Below are 22,194 nucleotides of genomic sequence, written 5' to 3' on the forward strand. Positions count from 1 at the left end.
TGTTTCCTGCCTCTAGCGTGTCCAAGCCCTTAACAATCTTATATGTTTCAATGAGAATCCCTCTCATCCTTCTAAACTCCTGAGTGTACAAGCCCAGCTGCTCCATTCTCTCAGCATATGACAGTCCCGCCATCCCGGGAATTAACCTTGTAAACCTACGCTGCACTCCCTCAATAGCAAGAATGTCCTTCCTCAAATTAGGGGACCAAAACTACACACAATACTCCAGGTGTGGTCTCACTAGGGCTCTGTACAACTGCAGAAGGACCTCTTTTCTCCTATGTTCGATTCCTCTTGTTATAAAGGCCAACATGCATTAACTTTCTTCACTGCTTGCCGTACCTGCATGCTTACTTTCATAGACTGATGTAAAAAGACCCCCAGATCCCGCTGTACCTCTCCTTTACCCAACTTGACGCCATTTAGATAGTAATCTGCCTTCCTGTTTTTGCTACCAAAGTGGATAACCTCACATTTATCTGCATTAAACTTCATCTGCCATGCATCTGCCCACTCCCCCAACTTGTCCAGGTCACCCTGCATTCTCATAGCATCCTCCTCACAGTTCACACTGCCTCCCAGCTTTGTGTCATCTGCAAATTTGCTAATGTTACTTTGAATCCCTTCATCCAAATCAATGAGGTATATTGTAAATACCTGCGATCCCAACACCGAGCCTTGCGGTACCCCACTAGTTACTGCCTGCCATTCTGAAAGGGACCCGTTAATCCATACTATTTGTTTCCTGTCTGCCAACCACTTCTCTATTCATGTCAGCACTCTACCCCCAATGCCATGTGCCCTAATTTTGCCCACTAATCTCCTATGTGAAACCTTATCAAATGCTTTCTGAAAGTCCAGGTACACTACATCCACTGGCTCTCCCTTGTCCATTTTCCTAGTTACATCTTCAAAAAATTCCAGAAGATTAGTCAAGCATGATTTCCCCTTCGTAAATCCATGCTGACTCGGACCGATCCTGTTAACCAAATGTTATCCAAATGTTCGGCTATCTCATCTTTTATAATTGACTCCAGCATCTTCCCCACCACCGATGTCAGGCTAACTGGTCTATAATTCCCTGTTTTCTCTCTCCCGCATTTCTTAAAAAGTGGGATAACTTTAGCTACACTCCAATCCACAGGAATTGATCCTGAGTCTATAGAACATTGGAAAATTATCACCAATGCATCCACGATTTCTGGAACCACTTCCTTAACTACCCTGGGATGCAGACCATCAGGCCCTGGGGATTTATCAGCCTTCAGTCTATCCCACACCATTTATGCCTAATGTGGATTTCCTTCAGTTCCTCCGTCACCCCAGATCCTCTGGCCACTACTAAATCAGGAAGATTGTTTGTGTCCTCCTTAGTGAAGACGGATCCAAAGTACCTGTTCAACTCATCTGCCATTTTCTTGTTCCCAATAATAAATTCACCTTTTTCAGTCTTCAAGGGTCCAACTTTGGTTTCATGGCCCCATAGTCCCCTTTATTCAACTGCAACACTGACACCTCCGATCTACCCTTCTCCCTCTCGAATTGTAGATTAAACCTGACCATGTTATGGTCACTGACTCCTAATGGCTCATTAACCTCGAGGTCCTTTATCAAATCCGGTTCATTACATAACACCAAATCCAAAATTGCCTTCTCCCTGGTAGGCTCCAATACAGTTCTAGCAATCCATCACAAAGGCACTCTACAAACTCCCTTTCTTGGGGTCCAGTACCAACCTGATTTTCCAAGTCTACCTGCATGTTGAAATCTCCCATAACAACCACAGCATTACTTTTACTACATGCCAATTTTTAACTCCTGATTCAACATGTGCCCTATGTCCAGGCTACTTTTTGGGGGCCTGTAGATTAGTCCCATTAGGGTATTTTTACCCATACAATTCCTTAGTTCTATCCATACTGACTCCACATCCACTGTTTCAATGTCACCCCTTGCAAGGGACTGAATTTCATTCCTCACCCACAGGGCAACCCCACCCCCTCTGCCCACTTGTCTGTCTTTTCGATAGGAGGTATACCCTTGAACATTCAGTTCCCAGCCCTGGCCCTCTTGCAACCATGTCTCCGTAATTCCCACAAAATCATACTTGCCAGTTTCTAACTGAGCCTCAAGCTCATACACTTTATTCCTTATACTTTGCTCATTCATATACAGCACTTTGACCTCCGTATTCACTTCTCCCCTCGCACCGCTCGCAATTGGCCCTGACCTTGCTCTGTGGTTCATTCTCGAGCTTTCCTTCCCATTAATTCGAGAATCTTTTGTAATTTTTCCTGCAGCCACTTCCCCTTCAACTCCATCTTTACACTACCAAATTGTCAATCCCTCCCCCCCACTATTTATTTGAAACTCATACGTGTAGCCCTAACAAACCTGCCAGAATCAGATTCAGATTCAGATTCAAACGTTATTACCATTGTGCAGTGTACAGTACAGAGACAACGAAATGCAGTTAGCATCTCCCTCGAAGAGCGACATAGAATATGCGCAATAAATAAATATATTTACGTGCATGCAGTGGGAGGAGTGTCCGGTGGGGGGGGGGGGGGGGTGACTGGCAATCACCGAGGTACAGTGTTGAGTAATGTAACAGCCACAGGGAAGAAGCTGTTCCTGGACCTGCTGGGCCAGCAACAGAGAGACCTGCAGCACCTCCCGGATGGTAGGAGGGTAAACAGTCTGTGGGTGGGGTGAGAGCAGTCCTTGGTGATGCTGAGCGCCCTTCGCAGACAACGCTTGCTTTGGACAGACTCAATGGAGGGGAGTGAGGAACCGGTGATGCGTTGGGCAGTTTTCACCACCCTCGGCAGTGCTTTCAGGTCGGAGACAGAGCAGTTGCCATACCATACTGTGGTACAGTTGGTAAGGATGCTCTCGATGGTGCAGCGGTAGAAGTTCACCTGAATCTGAGGAGACAGATGGACCTTCTTCAGTCTCCTCAGGAAGAAGAGACACTGGTGAACCTTCTTGACCAGAGTTGAGGTATTGTGGGTCCAAGAGAGGTCATCGGATATGTTTACCCCCAGGAACCTGAAGCTGGAAACACGTTCCACCTCCGTCCCATTAATGTGGATGTGGGTGTGCGTGCCGCCCCTAGACTTTCTGAAGTCTACAATGAGCTCCTCGGTCTTCTTGGAGTTAAGGGCCAGGTTGTTGTCAGCGCACCATGCTGCTAGGAGCTGGACCTCCTCCCTATAGGCCGACTCATCGTTATTGCTGATGAGGCCAATCACCGTTGTATCATCTGCATACTTGATGTTGGTGTTAGTACCATGTACAGGTGTGCAGTCGTAGGTGAAGAGGGAGTAGAGGAGGGGGCTCAGCACCCAGCCCTGTGAAACGCTGGTGTTCAGGGTGAGGGTTGAAGAGGTGTGCTTGTCTAACCTAACAGACTGGGGTCTGTGGGTTAGAAAGTCCAGTATCCAGTTGCAGAGGGAGGGGTCGATGCCCAGGTTACCGAGTTTGGTGATCAGTTTAGAGGGTATAATGGTGTTGAATGCTGAGCTGTAATCGATGAACAGCATTCTTACGTAAGTGTCTCTGTTGTCGAGGTGGGAGTGGGCGGAGTGAAGAGCCGTTGAGATGGCATCCTCCGTACTCCTGTTCTTGCGGTAGGCGAACTGATAGGGGTCCAGTGTGGGGGGTAGGCAGCTTTTGAGGTGTGCCAGGACCAGCCTCTCGAAGCACTTGGTGATGATGGGGGTAAGTGCAACTGGGCGGAAGTCGTTGAGGCGGAGTGGCACGATGGAGGTGGTTTTAAAGCACGTGGGGTCACTGGTAGGCCGCGAGGAGGTGGTTTTAAAGCACGTGGGGTCAATTGCTTGGGCAAGTGACAGGTTGAAGATGTCAGTCCAGACGTCTGTCAGCTGCGCAGCACAGGCCCTGAGGACGCGCCCGGGGATGCCGTCAGGGCCAGCAGCCTTACGTGCATGAATCCTACTCAGTGCCACGTACACGTCGTAGGGGGTGAGTTTGAGGGGCTGGTGATCGGCAGGGAGCACAGCCTTGATGGCTGTCTCTAGATTGTCCCTGTCGAAGCGGCCATAGAAATGGTTAAGCTCCTCAAGGAAGGAGGTGTTGCTGGATGTGGGGGTGGTGTTGGTGGGTCTATAGTCCATGATGGCCTGGATGCCTTGCCACATGCGTCGGGGGTCGGAGTTGTTGTTGAATTGCTCCTCAATCCTGAGCTTATGGCAGTGCTTGGCCTTCCTGATGCCCCTCTTCAGGTTAGCCCTGGATGAACTGTAGGCTCGAGCATCGCCTGACCTGAAAGCGATGTCCCGTGCTTTCAGCAGTAGCCTGACCTCGCTGTTCATCCATGGCTTCTGATTCGGGAATATGCTCACCCGTTTGAGGGAGTTGACACTGTTGATGGTGGAGTTTATAAAGTCCAGAACAGAGGATGTATAGGAATCAATGTCCGTGTGGGAGTCAAGGGTGGCCTGGGCTGTAAACGCCTTCCAGTCAGTGTTTCCAAAACACTGCTGAAGTGTGAAGTCCGCCTCCGCTGACCAGACTTTAACTGTCCTCACAGTGGGTTTAACCCGTCTGATGAGTGGGGAGTAATTAGGGAGCAGGAACAATGAGAGGTGATCAGACTTTCCAAGGTGGGGGAGGGAGACGGCTTTGTAAGCTTCAGCCATGTCCAGTGTCTTGTCTTGTCTACTCTGGTGGTGAAGGAGACATGTTGGTGGAATTTGGGGAGTGCAGTCTTCAGGTTGGAATGATTGAAGTCACCCGCAACAATGAAGGCTGCCTCGGGGTTGTGAGTGTTGTTTGCTAATGGCAGTATGCAGATCTTTCATTGCAAGCTTCGCATTAGCATCAGGAGGAATATAGGCTGCAGTCACAACAGTGGAGGTATACTCTCTGGGCAGATAGAGCGGTCTGAATCTAACCAAGTGGAACTCTAGGTTAGCTGAGCAGTGACTCTCGATGATGGTGGAGTCCATGCACCATGCTTTATTTACATAAATGCACAGTGTCGGTCCCCCTCTAGTTAAAGTGTAACCCGTCCCTTTTGTACAGGTCACCCCTACCCCAGAAGAGATCCCAGTGGTCTATGAATCTAAATCCTTGCTCCCTGCTCCAGCCCCTCAGCCACACATTCAGATCCTCTATCTCCCTGTTCCTGTCCTCACTAGCACGAGGTACTGGAAGCTATCCAGAGATAACCCTAGAAGTCCGGCATTTCAGTCTTCTTCCCAACTCTCTGAAGTCATGTTGGAGAACCTCCTTCCTCTTTTTCCCAATGTCGTTTGTGCCTACGTGCACAACTACTGCCGGCTGTTCACCTTCTCTCTCGAGGACTCTCCCGTCGGAGTGGCCCAGCCCGAGGGTGGAACGGCACTCCCGTCGGAGTGACCCAGCCCGAGGGAGGAACGGCACTCCCGTCGGAGTGGCCCAGCCCGAGGGAGGAACGGCACTCCCGTCGGAGTGGCCCAGCCTGAGGGTGGAACGGCACTCCCGCTGGAGTGGCCCAGCCCGAGGGAGGAACGGCACTCCCGCTGGAGTGGCCCAGCCCGAGGGAGGAACGGCACTCCCGTCGGAGTGGCCCAGCCTGAGGGTGGAACGGTACTCACGTGAGGGCGATCCGGTCCGGGGGCTGGGACGGTGCTCCGGTGGCTGGGACGACGTTCTGGCGGCGGTGTCCAGAGTCCTGGGTTCAGCCGCGGGCCGGCGGCTGCGTGTGCTGGACTGGAGGTGCGGCGGCTTCGACCACCCCGGGCCGCAGTGTTTGAACCGGCCCGTTCGCGGGGTTCGGTGAGCTGCGGGACTGTTTATACCATCGCCCGGTGGGGAATCGCCTCAGCGCAGAGGGAGCAGAGGGAGAGACTGCAACCCTAAGATTTTTGCCTCCACCACAGTGAGGAGGTGTTTGGAGGACTCACTGTGGTGGAAGTTAATTTGTGTTTATTGTTGTTATTATTGTATCATTGTATGTATGACTGCAGGCACGAAAATTTCGTTCAGACCGTAAGGTCTGAATGACAATAAAGGAAATTCAATTCAATTCAATTCAATGTTCTGAATTCGGCTCGTGACATCCTGAACCCTGACACCAAGGAGGCAACAGACCATCCTCGCATCTCGCCTGCCGCCACAGAATCTCCTGTCCACTCCTCGGACAATGGAATCACCCACCACTAGGGCTCTGCCCGACGTCGGTCTCGCCGGTCGAGTCCCATCTCTAGGATTGGAGCCATCGACGTGTCCGCCACTCGGGCTGGAAACATCGTCTCCCCAGACAGTTCCTAAGAGGGCGTATCTGTTTTCATTGGGCACAGCCACCTGGGTCTTCTGCACTCCACGATTTTCACCCTTTCTCTCCGTCACACACCTTGGTTCTTCCCATATCTTCAGCATGACCACCTCACTGTAGGTCCTGTCCAGGAAACTCAAATGGCCCTGAGTTCAAAGGTATCAAAGGTATCAAAGGTATTTTATTAGTCACATTCACATACACCGAGGTGTAATGAAATGAAATGCTTTTTGCCATTTTGCAGCACACAAAAAAAGAATACAGACATAACACCAATGAGAGTCTTAAACACAAAGAACATCCCCCCACAATGGCTCTCACCATGAGGGAAGGCACAAAGTCCAGTCCCCAACCCCAGTTCACCCATAGTCGGGCCTATTGAGGCCTCCACAGTTGCCTCTACGGAGGCCCGATGTTCCAGGCCGTTCTCGCCGGGTGGTGGTGCTCCGGCATCGGGAGAGTCCTCACAGCAGCATGGGAACCCTGGAACGGCCACCTCCGTACTGGAGGCTGCGGCTTCCGAAGCCGACAAGGCCGCGCCGGTTGGAGCTCCACAACTGGCGATCTCGTCGCGAGATCCCAGGCTCCCGGTGTAAAGTTCGGCGCCGCCGCCCGCAGCTGGCCGCTCCACAGTCCCGCAGCTCCGCGATGTTGTTCCCGGCGGTCTCAGCTCACCGGAGCTCCAGCGCGGCGACCCAGGCAAGGCATCGCCCGCTCCACGATAGCGCTCCAGCGCAGTGCCGCCGCAGAAGCCGAGGTTCTGGGCGGTCCGTGACAGGAAACGCCGTTCCAGGCCCGCTGGTAGGCCGCGAGGACGGGTCGAAGCTGCAGCCCGGAGAAAAGCTGCCTCTCCGACCAGGTAAGGACCCTGAAAGGCAGTTTCCCCCTTTCCCCCCCTCCCCCCACACAAAAAAGTCTAGACCTCCAAACAAAACACTTTAACTAACTAAAAATAAAAATAAAACGGTGAAAAGACAGACAAGCTGCTTCTCCAGTGCCCCAACACGATCCTTTAGGAGCTGAAGCTGGTTGCACTTGTCATAGTTGTAGCAACCAGAGGCTCCATCTGTGTCCCTGGGCTCCCACATTCTGCAAGTCTCACACTGTCTCATCTGCCCCGACGTGTTCACCGCGTTCCGTCCTCTCGAGCTTTATGCGTAGCCTCCTTGCCGAAGACTCTGGTGACTGAGATGTTGGTGTTTACGAACTATTTATTAGATCTGGGAAATTAGCATGAATCTGTTTGTACAATGAAAGCTTCATTCATTATTGTACAGGTATGTTGTATAAAATTATCTGAACTTTACATCACACTTATGCCATATTGCAGTTCCTTAAGTTACCACAAAGTCTTGCAGTACCAGCAGTTGTGTGGAAAATTGAGGGAAACATTTGGAGGGTGTTTTGGGTTGTGCAGTCTCTTTACCAGTTTTGATTGGAACATTGAGTGTCTTTGGCGACGGGTAACTTGGAGGAACTAATTGTAATTTACCATCTGGAAGAGGGTTAAATGAGAGGAATAGATTGGGTAGATGCACAGAGTCTCTTGCCCAAAGAAGAGAAATCGAGGACCAGAGGGCATAGGATCAAGGTGAAGGGGAAAAGCAGTTTTAGTTTAGTTTTAGTTTAGTTCAGTTTAGAGATATAGTGCAGAAACATGCCCTTCTGCCCACTTAGTCCACGCCGACCAGCGATCAATCTTTCACTAGTTCTATCCTACACACTTGGGGCAATTTACAGAAGCCAATTAACCTGCAAAGCAGTACATATTTGGAATGTGGGAGGAAACCAGAGTATCTGGACAAAACCCATGTAGTCAAAGGGAGAGTGTACGAACTGCACACAGACAACACCCAAGGTCAGGATCGAACTTGGGTCTCTGGAGCTGTAACATAGCAGCTCTACCGCTGCATCACTGCGGGACTAGCTGTGTCATCCTGGTGAAATACCATAGCACAATAAAGATCTGTCTAAAAGTTTAGAATGATATGGGCCAAACACAGGCAATGGGACTAGCTTAAATGGGAGATCTTGGTCAGCAGAGACAAGTTGGGCTGAAGGGCCTGTTTCTATGCTGCATGATTCTAGGACTAATGGATTGGAGTTTTCTCAGGAAAAATGGGTCAAAGTCCGATTCAGATTCAATTTTAATGTCTCCACACAGCACCAACTCCGCATGTGGTAGAGCACTGCACAGAAAGTAATGGAGACATGAAGCCCACAAAGCCATGGTAACCAAAAACAGACACTTTGTTATACACGCTTTAGCTTTAAATTTGGGTACAGAACGATTGTTCGATAATGTTGTGCTATCCAAACCTTTCAACTCGGATTTTCTTTTGAGACTGCAAAGGATCGGTATGTTTTTGTTGCTTAATGCTTTCATTCACATTGTGGTATTTCAATATAAATGACTGGTCAATATTTACATGTATTACTAATTGACTCCAGGTATACACTTAAATTTGTGTTTATGTGCAGGCATTTGAAAATTACATGTAAATGTGCCACTTCTATGCTAATCCCCCCAGAAACCACGATAGAACACCTGACTGACCAACATCATTTGTTGCAGCTTTTCATGCTGAATGGTGACAATAATAGTCACATTTGTGAAGTGCAAATGCATTGTGAAATTATTTTCTTACAAACAGTCGAGTAGAGCAAGGACATTACCGATTTGCAAATTGTACTGAAATAGTCGACTGATTCCGCGGGCAAGAATCATCAAGCATTGGTGCCATTTTCAGAGTTCTGTCCACTCTACGATAGACCTTTATTTATCCCAGGAGGGAAACTGGTCAGCCAACGCTCATAAAACATAAGATACAAGGCATTAAAGTGACGAGTGGAAAGTCCAGGATTGGGGATGTGCAAAGATTGGGGAAGGGCAATGAGAGGGTGGTCAGTCTACCCCATCATAGAAGGGGGGGGAGTTGTAGTTTGATAGCCACAGTGAAAAAGGATCGCCTGTAGTGTTCTGTGCTGCATCTTAGTGGAACTAGTCTGTTGCTGAAGGTGCTCCTCATGTTGACCAGTGTGTTATTAGAGTGTCATGGAGGGGGGTGAGCTGTATTGTCCAAGATGCTCCGCAGTTTGAGGAGCGTCCTCCCCACCAAGAGGGATTTTGAGCAGTGTTGGTACCTCTCGAGGCAATTTGAGCAGTGTCCACTGCAGGCATGCTTCTGTGGGCTTCCAACCGTCGCCTTCCCTTGGACGTGCGGGTTGGCCTGCGAACCGGCATCCCTCTCCTGGGAAGCCTCCCGCAGCTGACCTCCTTGGGTGCGATAGGCCAGACCCCGGTTCCATCTCCTCTCCTACCAGCGTCACTCCTTGCTGGTCATATCCATCATTGTCGTCGGATCCATCCTCCAGGTCTCTGGGGGACGAGCAGATTTTGCAGATGGTTCTGCAGATGCTAGTTTACACCAAAGATGAACACAAAATGATGGAGCAACTAAGCGGTCAGGAAGCAAAGGGCATTCTTACTCTCTGCAGATAGAATTTTTGGTGCTTTATTAGCTTGAGCAGAATCCTTGTGGTACCAGATTATTGCCCTAAATTACAAATCAGCAGTGAAAAAATGTCACCTTCACTGTGTTCCTGGTCCCCAGAAATCACAACTCTCATTCCTTTCACTTCTACCTCTGTATACTATTGTATATTAGCATGCGTTAATTCAACTTGATTAGGTTCATTTTGTTACATGCGGATTTAAGTTTGATTCCATTTGTTTCACTTCCAAGGTAGCTTAGAGTTCATTTGTCTTGACAGCTGCAGTCTTCTGATCCAGGTATGAATGTAATGTTACAACATATATTGTATTTTTATTGCTAATGTATAAGGCTCACTGCACTTTACAATGGATGTAATTCTTCAGATTGAAATACTGTGTTGGTACAAATTAGTCTGGCAACATCTTTTCCAATTTCTGACTAAGATATAGAGGGCATGCTCAAATTTCCACTGCAAACCAGTGGTATATAAGAGCTTAAGGCAGTGCCGCTGCTGTTGGACTTAATATTGTGATCTGAAGAGGCTGTAGAGGCGCTGAAGGCGAGCAGTGGAAGGATGGGGGAGAAGTAGTATCTGACCTGGAAGTTTTGGTCTTCGAGCTACTAAGTGACCCAAGCATAGGATTAATCCAGCATTGTGATCCAATTTAAGGTCTGAACATGTTTTTGAACTGGCCCTTCCCTTTAAAACTCAGCTTTAGTTCAGACCCCTATAATTAATTTGACTATAAATTGAAGGCAGGACAAATTTTAATTCTGGCGGTTTTAGCATCTTGTGAATCAATGCAGTTTGGAGAAAGTGTGAGGTGAGTTCATAAACTCTTCTAAAACTCTGGTACCTAAGTTGTTTATGAAGAAAAGCTTGTCTCTTTTAGAAGAGCTAAACAGGAGGGAGGTCTGGCTAGGAAAATATTGGAAAAATATTAAGCCTGCAGATTGCAACAGCATGGATAAGGAAGCAGGAAGACAGTAGTATTGCAGAGTAAAAGTAGCTGGCATCTGGACTGATTAAAATGCTGATTGGAAAGGGTCGAATTTAATTTGATACAGCCCGAGATGAATGGGGTCTGTTTATGATCGGGACAAAAATGTCCTGAGTTTTCATTTTCTCATTGTTTGTTCATTGCTCAGTCCATTGCTTCCTTCCATTCAATCCCATTTTATGATGTGCAGCATCAGGAAGGCTGGATGTATCTTCAAGCATTGCTGTCACCCTGGCCAGTCTCATTTCTCTCTTCTACCATCTAGGAGAAGATGTAGGAGCTTAAAAGCACAGACATCCAGAGTGAAGCCATGATCATATTGAATGGCAGTGCAGGTTCGAAGGGCCGAATGGCCTACTCCTGCACCTAATTTCTATGTTTCTATGTAAGAACAGCTTCTTCCCCACTGACTCCTTAATCAAGGGTCTCATTCATACTTCATTCCTGGAAGTGCTGCCAAGCATTCTTACTCTTAACTCAACCTCATTTGGTTATTCCATTATTGTACTTTCATATTATTTTTCATTACTCAGAGTTTGCACTAATATTTTGCACTAGTCTGCTGTTTTGCATCTGTCATATTTATTATTGCATTGTGCATACACTATTTTTTGTTTACTCTGTGAGCTTCATGTGAACAAATAATGTTATTGTGTCCAAGTATATATGACAATAAACTAATCAAATATATTTTTTTATTCCAGAAGGATATATAAAGACAATAGTAGTATGAACTATGAGAGCATTGACACATTGCTACATTGTTGGTAGAGCTCATCTAGTTCATGATATAGGGAAGGACATTAGTCCGTTAGCCAAGTCTGAATGATAGGTGACCAAGGATCCTTTGCTGTCCTTTGAAATAGTCCAGCAAGATCTTTGATTCAAAGAGTAATTAACATTAGCCGGTAAATGCTGAACTCACCTCTTATGGCCATATTCCAAAACAAAAAAATATAAAATGCGTAAGGCTTTCAAAAGTAATAAACTTTGATGTATGTATTAACTCCAGTTACTGTTTCTTACTTTATATGAAGACTTACCTCACTCCAGTTTCCAATCTTCCAGAAAACAATGTCTCTACTAGTTAAGTTCTCAAATTCAACATAGTCTGTGGTAATGTTGATGAATTTGTTTGGTGTATTTGTGGACAGAGTATTCATCAACGATGCTGCAGTCGTAGTCTGTGCTTCAGAGAACAGTGATTTACTTCCCTGCGGCTTTGACAGTTTCACCCATGTTGGAGATGTGATAACAACTGCTCTAGAAGTTGTAAGTTCAGAATTGTCCTGGTGCCTCTTTTCATCATTAAAGCCCACATCAAGAGCTGTGTTATCACTGATATTGGAAAAGCGTTCTGGATTTAGCATCTTTAGTAATTTAAGTTTAAGCCGGTCAATAGTTGCTTTGATTTTTGGATGTGCTTTAAACTTTGAAAAACCTGACTTGTTATGATCAGAAATAGGCGGTGTTGTTACACTTGGCTTAACTGCTGGAGTACTGCTAGGTTTTACTGTAGACACAAGGGTTTTCCATGGACTGGTAAACAATGTGGATCTTTTGCCATTGTCAGGGGCTGTTGGTGTTGCAACTGCACCATCAGATTTACTTATTATACGAGTAACCTCAGGTTCGTCTGTAAATGAGAGAAAGTTATCAATCTTCTCTGTGGTTATTTCATCATCGTGAGACATCCCAATATTTTTATCAGTAGTATTTTGTGTACCATTCACAATTTGAATTGTAGGTGTGTTGGGTCCAGAAAATCTCTTTCCGTTAGTAGTATTACCCTCCCTGGAGAGAGTTTGATGGCTTGGAACAAATTTATTATCATTATGTTCATTATACAACACAGTGTTGTTTTCGCCATTGGGGTCAAGGTTATTGTCCAAATATATCTGTTTTTTCATTGTGGTAGATATAGAAATTGCAGTGTTAATATCATCGGGTGGCTGAGCAGTGGTGTTGATGAGAAATGGCTGATCAGTAGTGATAAGCATTTGTTTATAATTAGGTTGGACTTTTGTACCCGAGTGATTCGGTACAAATTTAGGCCCCAGCTTGTTAGGGTAGACTTTGTTAAAAATCTTGTCCCCTTTGGGCTTCCGCGGAGGAGGCAGTTGTTTCCTATTGGTGGGGCAGCTCTTTAAGCCACACAATCCTTTAGTGTGTGGTCTATTGGAGATATTGCAGAGCCTCTTATTATTCAAGGTGCACGTCACTGTCCGTGTGCGGATTCCACCTCCACATGCAGCCGAACACTGTAAAACAAATAGCAAAGATCAGAAGGTGGTGCAGTTTAAATACCTCTTTATGCAAAACAGATTAATAGGCAAAGTGTATCCCTTTCCGAACATTATTGTCACCGATTAAAATGAACAAGTAATGGATAAGTTAGAGAATAATTTTCTCCAGTGTGTTCTGATTCCATGCACTCGGCTGCTTCACTATTTCTTGAAGATAGACACAAAATGTTGGAGTAACTTAGCGGGATAGGCAGCATCTCTGGATAAAAGGAATTGGTGACGTTTCGGGCCGAGACCAATCTTCTGACTGATTTCTTGACATTTATTTAGCCGGTCTTTCAATAAGATGAATTATTTCTGTGAATTGCTGAATTATTAAACTACATGATTCCAAATGCATTTTGTTCTGCATGAACAATTTGCTTAATATGACTTTAACATTGTTCACTCTGATTTACTACAATTTATGGAAGTCATGTCTCATTTTTTTAATCATCAAAACCAGTAAGAAATAACTGAATACTTCTGAAGACTCAAAGTGCTGGAACAATCAGCAAGTCATGCACAATCTCTGGAGAACATGGATAGCTGACGTGTCAGGCAGGCTGAAGAAGGGTCCCAACCCAAAATGTCACCTGCCCTTGTTCTCCAGAATTGCCACCTGACCCATTGAGTTATTCCATCCCTTTGTTTCTTATTTTTTATAAACCAGCATATGCAGTTCCTTGTTTCTACTGAATACTTCTGCACTGAAGTATTATCACATGAAATAGATACATATATAATAAACCTATGAATAAACAATGATCTGTAAGGCTGAGAGGTATTAACTTAGTGTATTAAGGGAAGCTAGAGAAGAAATTGCAGGCATTCTGGCTGAAATATGTGAGTTATCATTAGAAATGTGTGAGGTGCCAGAATTCTGGAGGGTTGCGAATGATGTGCTTCTATTTAAGAAGGCCTGCAAGGAAAAGCTTAGGAGCTATAGACCAGTGTGTCTAATATCTGTGATAGACAAGTTACTGAAAAGTATTCTGAACGTTAAGATACATATGCATTTAGATAGACAGTGGCCAATTAAAGATAGTCAGCATGGTTTTAGAAGTGGGAGATCTTATCTTACGAATCTGATTCATTTTTTGAAGTAACCAAAAAGGTTGACAAGGGCAAGGCCGTAGATGTTGTCTATATGGACAAGGCATTTGATAAGGTTCTGCATATTAGGCTGCTGTGGATTTTAGATGATCAGCCATGTTAATATTGAATAACGGTGCTGGCTCGAAAAGCCGAATGGCCTACTCCTGCACCTATTTTCTGTTTCTTCCTCAACATACCTTGCAGTACGAATCTCAGAAGATCTTTCAGTAAAATACAAAATAAACAAGAATTGTCATACCAAGAATGTTTGAAGTTGCCTTGTTAGCAGTGGTGCTGTTTCTTTAATGGTGTATCTTGGTGGGACAGTTTCATTTGCCATTGCGGGGACCACAGCAGTTTCAAAGTACTGTTTTTGAGGGAACACTCTTTCTCAGACAGTAACACAATCTGCCTTACATTATACCCAGCATTAATGGAGTGGTTTAGCTCTTTGTTAAAATAAAATCTTGATTAAAAAATTATGAAAAAACACTGAATACATTTAACGAGGTGACTCATTGCACTCAGCTGTTAATTGCCAAAATGATGCTAATTTCAGTCAGGGTGATTATGTAGGTTGAAAGGAAAGTTTGCATGAATGAAAAGGGAAGTAAAATTCAGTAGAATTCGTGATATGTTTAAACAAGTTATAGATACGACATGGGAAGGAATATGAATGATAACAAAGACATTTCATAATGTCGCAGCACGGGTGCGCTGCGGATGATTTTCTGCCTTACAGCTCTTGCAGCGCCGGAGACCCGGGTTCGATCCTGATTATGGGTGCTGTCTGTAAGGAGTTTGTACATTCTCCCCATGACCGCGTGTTTTGAAGGGTCTGTTTCTGCGCCTTATCTCTAAACTAAAAAATAAATAAACTTAGTAACCGAATGATAAAACAAAATCTGGACCCATTTCATGCGAGTTTCATGGCAGAACATGGTGATAAATACAACGAAAAACTAGCCAGAACTAGATATGTTGGTTGTTGATCAAACTTCCACGTCTGCCTGCACATGCTGCCGTAGACTATCAGTAGGCAGATACCGTTACTTCAAGTATAAAAATAAATACTCCTTCCAAGAAGTTCAACTGCTCAAATTGGCGAATTGCCAATGGGAATCCCATTCCTGGCAATAATGGGATCCAACATCAAAATAAATCACAATTATTACAGTAGAAAAAAACAATGAACATGAAAAATATCTAAAACAATTGAAATATACATAATGTATAGTTTTCATTAGACCAGGAAGCAACTGTAGGGAAAGATATACCAATGCAACACATTGAAATTAGCTGATAACATGAGTTGTATATTCATAATTCTTTAATTTCTGTAACATTTTCTGTTACTTCACATTAATTAAATTATGCCATAGATTCACTGGGCCAGTGCAGAGATCCCAATAGAAATATCTATGTCAGCCCAATTGTCCTGCTACCCTTTAACATCGTACTCAGTTGTATGTAGATACAAAAGACTAAATATGCTGGAATCTTGAGCAAAAACCTAAATGCTGGAGGAACGTGGTGCGTTGACGGCACTGGGCCTGTACTCTCTGGAGTTTAGAAGAATGAGGGAGGACCTCATTGAAACTTACTGAATAGTGAAAGGCTTGGATAGATTAGACATGGAGAGGATGTTTCCACTTGTGGGAGAGTCCAGGACTAGAGATCATAGCCTCAGAATTAAAGGATGTTCCATTAAGTACAAGATGAGGAGGAATTTCTTTAGTCAGTGGGTGGTAAATCTGTGGGATTCTATGCCACAGAAGGCTGTGGAGGCAAAGTCCATGGGTATTTTCAAGGCCAAGATAGATAGATTCTTGATTTATGTGGGTGTCGGGGGGTTTGGGGAGAAGGTAGGAGAATGTGGTTTGGAGGAATGGCAGAGTAGACTTGATGGGCCAAATGGCGTAATTTTGCTCCTATCACTTATGACCTTATAAATTGAGCAGGTCAAGCCCATGACCCGAAATATTGACCATCCGTCACCCTCCACAGATGCTGCGTTCCTCCAGTAATTTTTCCTAAGATATATCATCTTCCGAAAAGCCTGATGCCAGAGCTATTTGCTCCAAACTCTAACAAGCTTTCTCTAAATTTATTTTTACAACTACTTCTTCCCAACATTAATCTTAGCATCAATTGGAAATACTATTTCTTATTTTCTCACTTTTTTCATCCTAATGTAATTTGATAACCAATTCAGAAAGTAACATTGACAGAATATTTAATTTGAATTTATTTTTCCTATCTTAAGTATACCATGGTTTACCATCTAAGGAGCGAAGGAAGCATCTACACAAATACGTTTCGGGCCAAAACCCTTTTTCAAACTGATGGATATAGGGTTGGGTATGGGGGGGGGGGGGGGGGGGGGGGGGGGGGGGGGGAGGGGGGGGGGGGGGGGGGGGGGGGGGGGGGGGGGGGGCAGGGGGAAAGGAAGAGGAGGAGCCGGAGCACTGAGGGAGAGCTGACAAGGGGAGGATACAGTGAGGGCTACCTGAAATCGGAGAAGTCAATGTTCATGCTGCTAGGGTATAAACTGCCCAAGTGGAATACGGGGTGCTGCTCCTCCAATTTCCGGTGGTGCTCACTTTGGCCATGGAGGAGGCCCAGGACAGAAAGGTCAGATTTGGAATGGGAGGGGGAGTTGAAGTGCTGAGCCACCGGGAGATCAGGTTGGTTAATGCAGACCGAGCGGAGGTGTTCGGCGAAGCGATCGCCCAACCTATGCTTGGTCTCACTGATGTAAATCAGCTGACATCTGGATCAGCGGATGCAATAGATGAGGTTGGAGGAGGTGCAGATGAACCTCTGTCGCACCTGGAACGTCTGCTTGGGTCCTTGAATGGAGTCAAGGGGGGAGGTAAAGGGACAAGTGTAGCATTTCTTGTGGTTGCAAGGGAAAGTGCCCGGAGAGGGGGTGGTATGGGTGGGAAGGGACGAATTGACCAGGGAGTTATGGAGGGAGCAGTCTTTGCGGAAAGCAGACAGAGGAGGCGATGGGAAGATGTGGTGAGTGGTGGGGTCACGTTGGAGGTGGCGAAAATGACGGAGGATTATTTGTTGCATGTGACGGCTAGTAGGGTGGAAGGCGAGGACTAGGGGGACTCTGCCCTTGTTACGAGTGGGGGGATGAGGAGATAGAGTAGTGTTACGGTGTATGTAAGAAACCGTGGTGAGAGCCTCATGTATAGTAGGGGAGTGGAACCCCCGTTCCCTGAAGAATGAGGACATCTCCGATGCCCTGGTGTGGAACACCTCATATTGGGGGCAGATGTGGCGTAGACGGAGGAATTGGGAGTAGGGGATAGAGTCCTTACAGGAAGCAGGGTGGGAAGACGTGTAGGCTAGATAGCCATGGGAGTAAGTGGGTTTATAGTGGATGTCGGTCAGAAGACTATCACCTGCGATGGAGATAGTGAGGTCAAGAAATGGTAGGGAAGTGTCGGAAATGGTCCAGGTGTATTTGAGTGTCGGATGGAAGTTAGTGGTGAAGTGGATGAAGTCAGTGATTTGTGTGGGGGTGCAGGAGGTGGCCCCAAAGCTGCCTTCGATGTAGCGGAGGTAGAGGTCGGGGATAGGGCCCTGGTACATCTCAAACAAGGATTGTTCGACGTACCCTACAAAGAGGCAGGCATGGCTAGGGCCCATGTGCGTGCCCATAGCTACGCCTTGTATTTGGAGGAAATGGGAGGAGTCAAACAAAAAGTTATTAAGGGTAAGGACCAGCTCCGCTAGGCAGAGGAGAGTATCTGTAGACGGGGATTGGTTGGTTCTCCAGTCAAGGAAGAAACGGAGGGCTTTGAGACCATCCTGATGGGGGATGGAGGCGGAGAGTGACTGGACATCCATGGTGAAGATGCAGGGATGGGGGCCTAGAGAACGGAATTCCCGGAGACGACGGAGAGTGTCTGAGGTGTCTCGAACATAGGTAGGGAGGAATTTAACCAGGGGGGATAGGATGGAGCCGAGGTATGTGGAAATAAGTTTGTTAGGACACGAACAGGTAGAGACATGGGTCTACCAGGAGTGTCAGGTTTGTGGATTTTGGGGAGAAGGTAATATCGGGCCGTACGGGACTGGGGAATGATGAGGTTGGAGGCTTGGGGGGGGGGCAGGGAGCTGACAAAGTCTATTTGTTGTATGTGATGACTAGTAGGGTGGTAGGTGAGGACTAGGGCGACTCTGTTTACCTATTTGATGTTTTCAAGAGAGAGTTAGATATAGCTCTTTCGGCTAATGGAATCAAGTGATATGGGGGAAAGCAGGAATGGGGCACTGATTTTAGATGATCAGCAATATTGAATAATGGTGCTGGCTCGAAAAGCCGAATGGCCTACTCCTGCACCTATTTTCTGTTTCTTCCTCAACATACCTTGCAGTACGAATCTCAGAAGATCTCTCAGTAAAATACAAAATAAACAAGAATTGTCATACCAAGAATGTTTGAAGTTGCCTTGTTAGCAGTGGTGCTGTTTCTTTAATGGTGTATCTTGGTGGGACAGTTTAATTTGCTATTGTGGGGACCACAGCAGTTTCAAAGTACTGTTTTTGAGGGAACACTCTTTCTCAGACAGTAACACAATCTGCCTTACATTATACCCAGCACTAATGGAGTGGTGTAGCTCTTTGTTAAAATAAAATCTTGATTAAAAAATTATGAAAAAACACTGAATATATTTAACGAGGTGACTCATTCCACTCAGCTGTTAATTGCCAAAATGATGCTAATTTCAGTCAGGGTGATTATGTAGGTTGAAAGGAAAGTTTGCATGAATGCATGATTTTCTGCCTTACAGCTCTTGCAGCGCCGGAGACCCGGCTTTGATCCTGACTACGGGTGCTGTCTGTACAGAGTTAGTATGTTCTCCCCACGATCGCGTGGTTTGAAGGGTCTGTTTCTGTGCTGTATTTCTAAACTAAAAAAAACGAAACTTAGGTGTAACCAAGTGATAAAACAAAATCTGGACCCATTTCATGAGAGTTTCATGGCAGAACATGGTGATAAATACAACGAAAAACTAGCCAGAACTAGATATGTTGGTTGTTGATCAAACTTCACATGCTTTGATTTGATTTGATTGGATTCAATTTATTGTCATTGCACTTTTCAGTGCAACGAAATGGTTTAGCCTGCAGTCATAACATAGAATAAATAACAAACACTCAACACAGTTTAAAGTCCCAAAGTCATTGTCTCTTGCTCTCCCTCTGCACCGAGGCAATCCAAGCCTCCGATGGTGTGACCCCGCCGGGTGATGGTAGGTAAGTCCCGCGGCTGAATCCGAGCTCTGCAAACGGGCCGGTTCAAACTCCGCGGCCCGGGGCGGTCGAAGCTGCCGAAGCTGCCGCCCTCCAGTCCAGTGGACGCAGCTGTAGTTGCGGGAGCTCCGGAAAACAGAACTCGAGCCCCCGATGATGTCGTCCACTGGCCCGCGGCCGAGCCTCTGCGGCTACAAAGTCGGGTCGGAAGTTGGGTCGCCCCGCAACCACAGCCCCGAAGTCGGCCAGCCTCGCGTTGGTAAGTCCTGGCTCTGCCTCCGCAGCCTTTAGGTCGGTCGCAGTTGGAGGCCACCAGCTCCACGATAGGCCTCAGCGCAGACGGACACGGAGATGGGGGATACGGCAGGAAAGGTCGCATCCCCCCCGAAGGAAGAGCCAAAAAACATGTTACATCCACAGCTAAATAAACCGAAATAAACTGCCGTAGACTATCAGTAGGCAGATACCATTACTTCAAGTACAAAAATAAACACCTGATACTCTTTCTTCCAAGAAGTTCAACTGCTCAAATTGGGGAATTCCCAATGGGAATCCCATTCCTGGCATGAATGTGATCCAACATCAAAATAAATTACAATTATTATACTTAAAAAAAACAATGAACCTGAAAAATATCTAAAACAATTGAAATATACATAATGTATAATTTTCATTAGACCAGGAAGCAACTGTGGGGAAAGATATACCAATGCAACACATTGAAATTAGCTGATAACATGAGTTGTATATTCATAATTCTTTAATTTCTGTAACATTTCTGTTACTTTACAGTCATTAAAGTATACTATAGATTCACTGGGCCAGTGCAGAGATCCCAATAGAAATATCTATGTCAGCCCAGGGTTACACAAAAAAGCTGGAGAAACTCAGCGGGTGCAGCAGCATCTATGGAGCGAAGGAAATAGGCAACGTTTCGGGCCGAAACTCTTCTTCTTCAAAAAAAAAAAAAAAAAAAAACTTCGTAAACTCTATGTCAGCCCAATTGATTTGCTACCCTTTAACATCTTACTCAGTTGTATGGAGAAACAAAAGACTAAAGATGCTGGAATTTTGAGCAAAAACCTAAATGCTGGAGGAACGTGGTGCTTTTGTCAGCATTGGATTTATACTCGCTTGGAGTTTAGAAGAACGAGGGAGGACCTCATTAAACTTACTGAATAGTGAAAGGCTTGGATAGATTAGACGTGGAGAGGATGTTTCCACTAGTGGGAGAGTCTAGGACTAGAGGTCATAGCCTCAGAATTAAAGCATGCTCTTTTAGGTTGGAGATGAGGAGGAATTTCTTTAGTCAGAGGGTGGTGAATCTGTGGAATTCTGCCACAGAAGGCTGTGGAGGCAAAGTCCATGGATATTTTCAAGGCAGAGATAGATAGATTCTTGATTTGTTTGGGTGTCGGGGGTTTTGGGGAGAAGGTAGGAGAATGTGGTTTGGAAGAATGGCAGAGTAGACTTGATGGGTCAAATGGCATAATTCTGCTGCTATCACTTATGACCTTATGAACTGAGCAGGTCATGGTCATGACCCGAAATATTGACCATCCATCTCCCTCCACAGATGCTGCCTGACCTGCTGCGTTCCTCCAGTATTTTTTCCTTAGATATATCATCTTCCGGCTTGAAAAGCCTGATGCCAGAGCTATTTGCTCCAAAATCTAACAAGCTTTCTCTAAATTTATTTTTCTAACCACTTCCTCCCAACATTAATCTTAGCCTCAATTAGAAATACTATTTCTTATTTTCTCACTTTTTTCATCCTAATGTAATTTGAAAACCAATTCAGAAAGAAACATTGACAGAATATTTCATTTGAATTTATTTTTCCTATCTTAAGTATACCACGGTTTAGATGCATCACGTTTACCCATTTGATGTTTTCAAGAGAGAGTTATTATGCCCCTGTCCCACTTAGGAAACCTGAACGGAAACCTCTGGAGACTTTGCGCCCCACCCAAGGTTTCCGTGCGGTTCCCGGAGGTTGCAGGTGGTTGCCGGAGGTTGCAGGTAGTGGAAGCAGGTAGGGAGACTGACAAAAACCTCCGGGAACCTCCAGGAACCGCATGGAAACCTTGGGTGGGGCACAAAGTCTCCAGAGGTTTCCGTTCAGGTTTCCTAAGTGGGACAGGGGCATTAGATATAGCTCTTACGGCTAATGGAATCAAGTGATACGGGGGAAAGCAGGAACGGGGTACTGATTTTACTTCGGAGTCACGTGAGTGACTACGTGAAGAAGGCCGTCAGCCCGCATGCGCGTCATTACGTCTAACGCATGGCGCACGACTGGCTGGCAGGCGTGTCGCTCCTCCAGCGGTAAGTTTCAAATCCTGCAGGTAAGTTTTCAAACTTACTTTTCAGGTTGTCCTTTTGTTGCAGGAATCTCTCTTCGCAGAGTTTTCCTGCTGGATATTGTGATACGCAGCGAAACCCGGACGGACCACGGGGAAACTGATTATGAACCGCGGGGATGCCGGCTAAGGACCGCGGAAGTGCGGGTAGCGGGTGGCCATCGGGTTCACTGCCCGAGTCGCTAACAGTGCGGTCAACGACTTCCGAGGGCTTTGTAATAAGGGCGATATCCGAACTATAGACCGCGGGGGATGCCGGCCACAGACTGCGGAAGTACGGGTAGCCGGTGGCCGGGGGGAAGAGTTCCCCTCACGTTCCTAGCGGCAATAAACACCCCTACACCTCCAATGGCAGTAGTAGTTATAGTGTATACTTTAAAAAGCATGGCTATA

General features: G+C 46.0%; 1 protein-coding gene across 1 annotated transcript in view; it reads right to left on the reverse strand.

The window, feature by feature from the left end:
- LOC129693306 (A disintegrin and metalloproteinase with thrombospondin motifs 12-like) overlaps window positions 1-22,194 on the reverse strand; it is a 548,000-nt gene that overhangs the window by 84,185 nt on the left and 441,621 nt on the right. The window contains exons 19-20 of the mRNA XM_055632162.1: window positions 11,825-13,042; window positions 8,440-8,472 (exon numbers count right to left, since the gene is read on the reverse strand). Coding sequence (XP_055488137.1) covers window positions 8,440-8,472; window positions 11,825-13,042 — 1,251 coding nt within the window. The remainder of the gene's footprint in view (window positions 1-8,439; window positions 8,473-11,824; window positions 13,043-22,194) is intronic.

The sequence above is a fragment of the Leucoraja erinacea genome, chromosome 1 (assembly GCF_028641065.1).
Source record: "Leucoraja erinacea ecotype New England chromosome 1, Leri_hhj_1, whole genome shotgun sequence".
In the NCBI taxonomy this organism is placed as follows: Eukaryota; Metazoa; Chordata; class Chondrichthyes; order Rajiformes; family Rajidae; genus Leucoraja; species Leucoraja erinaceus.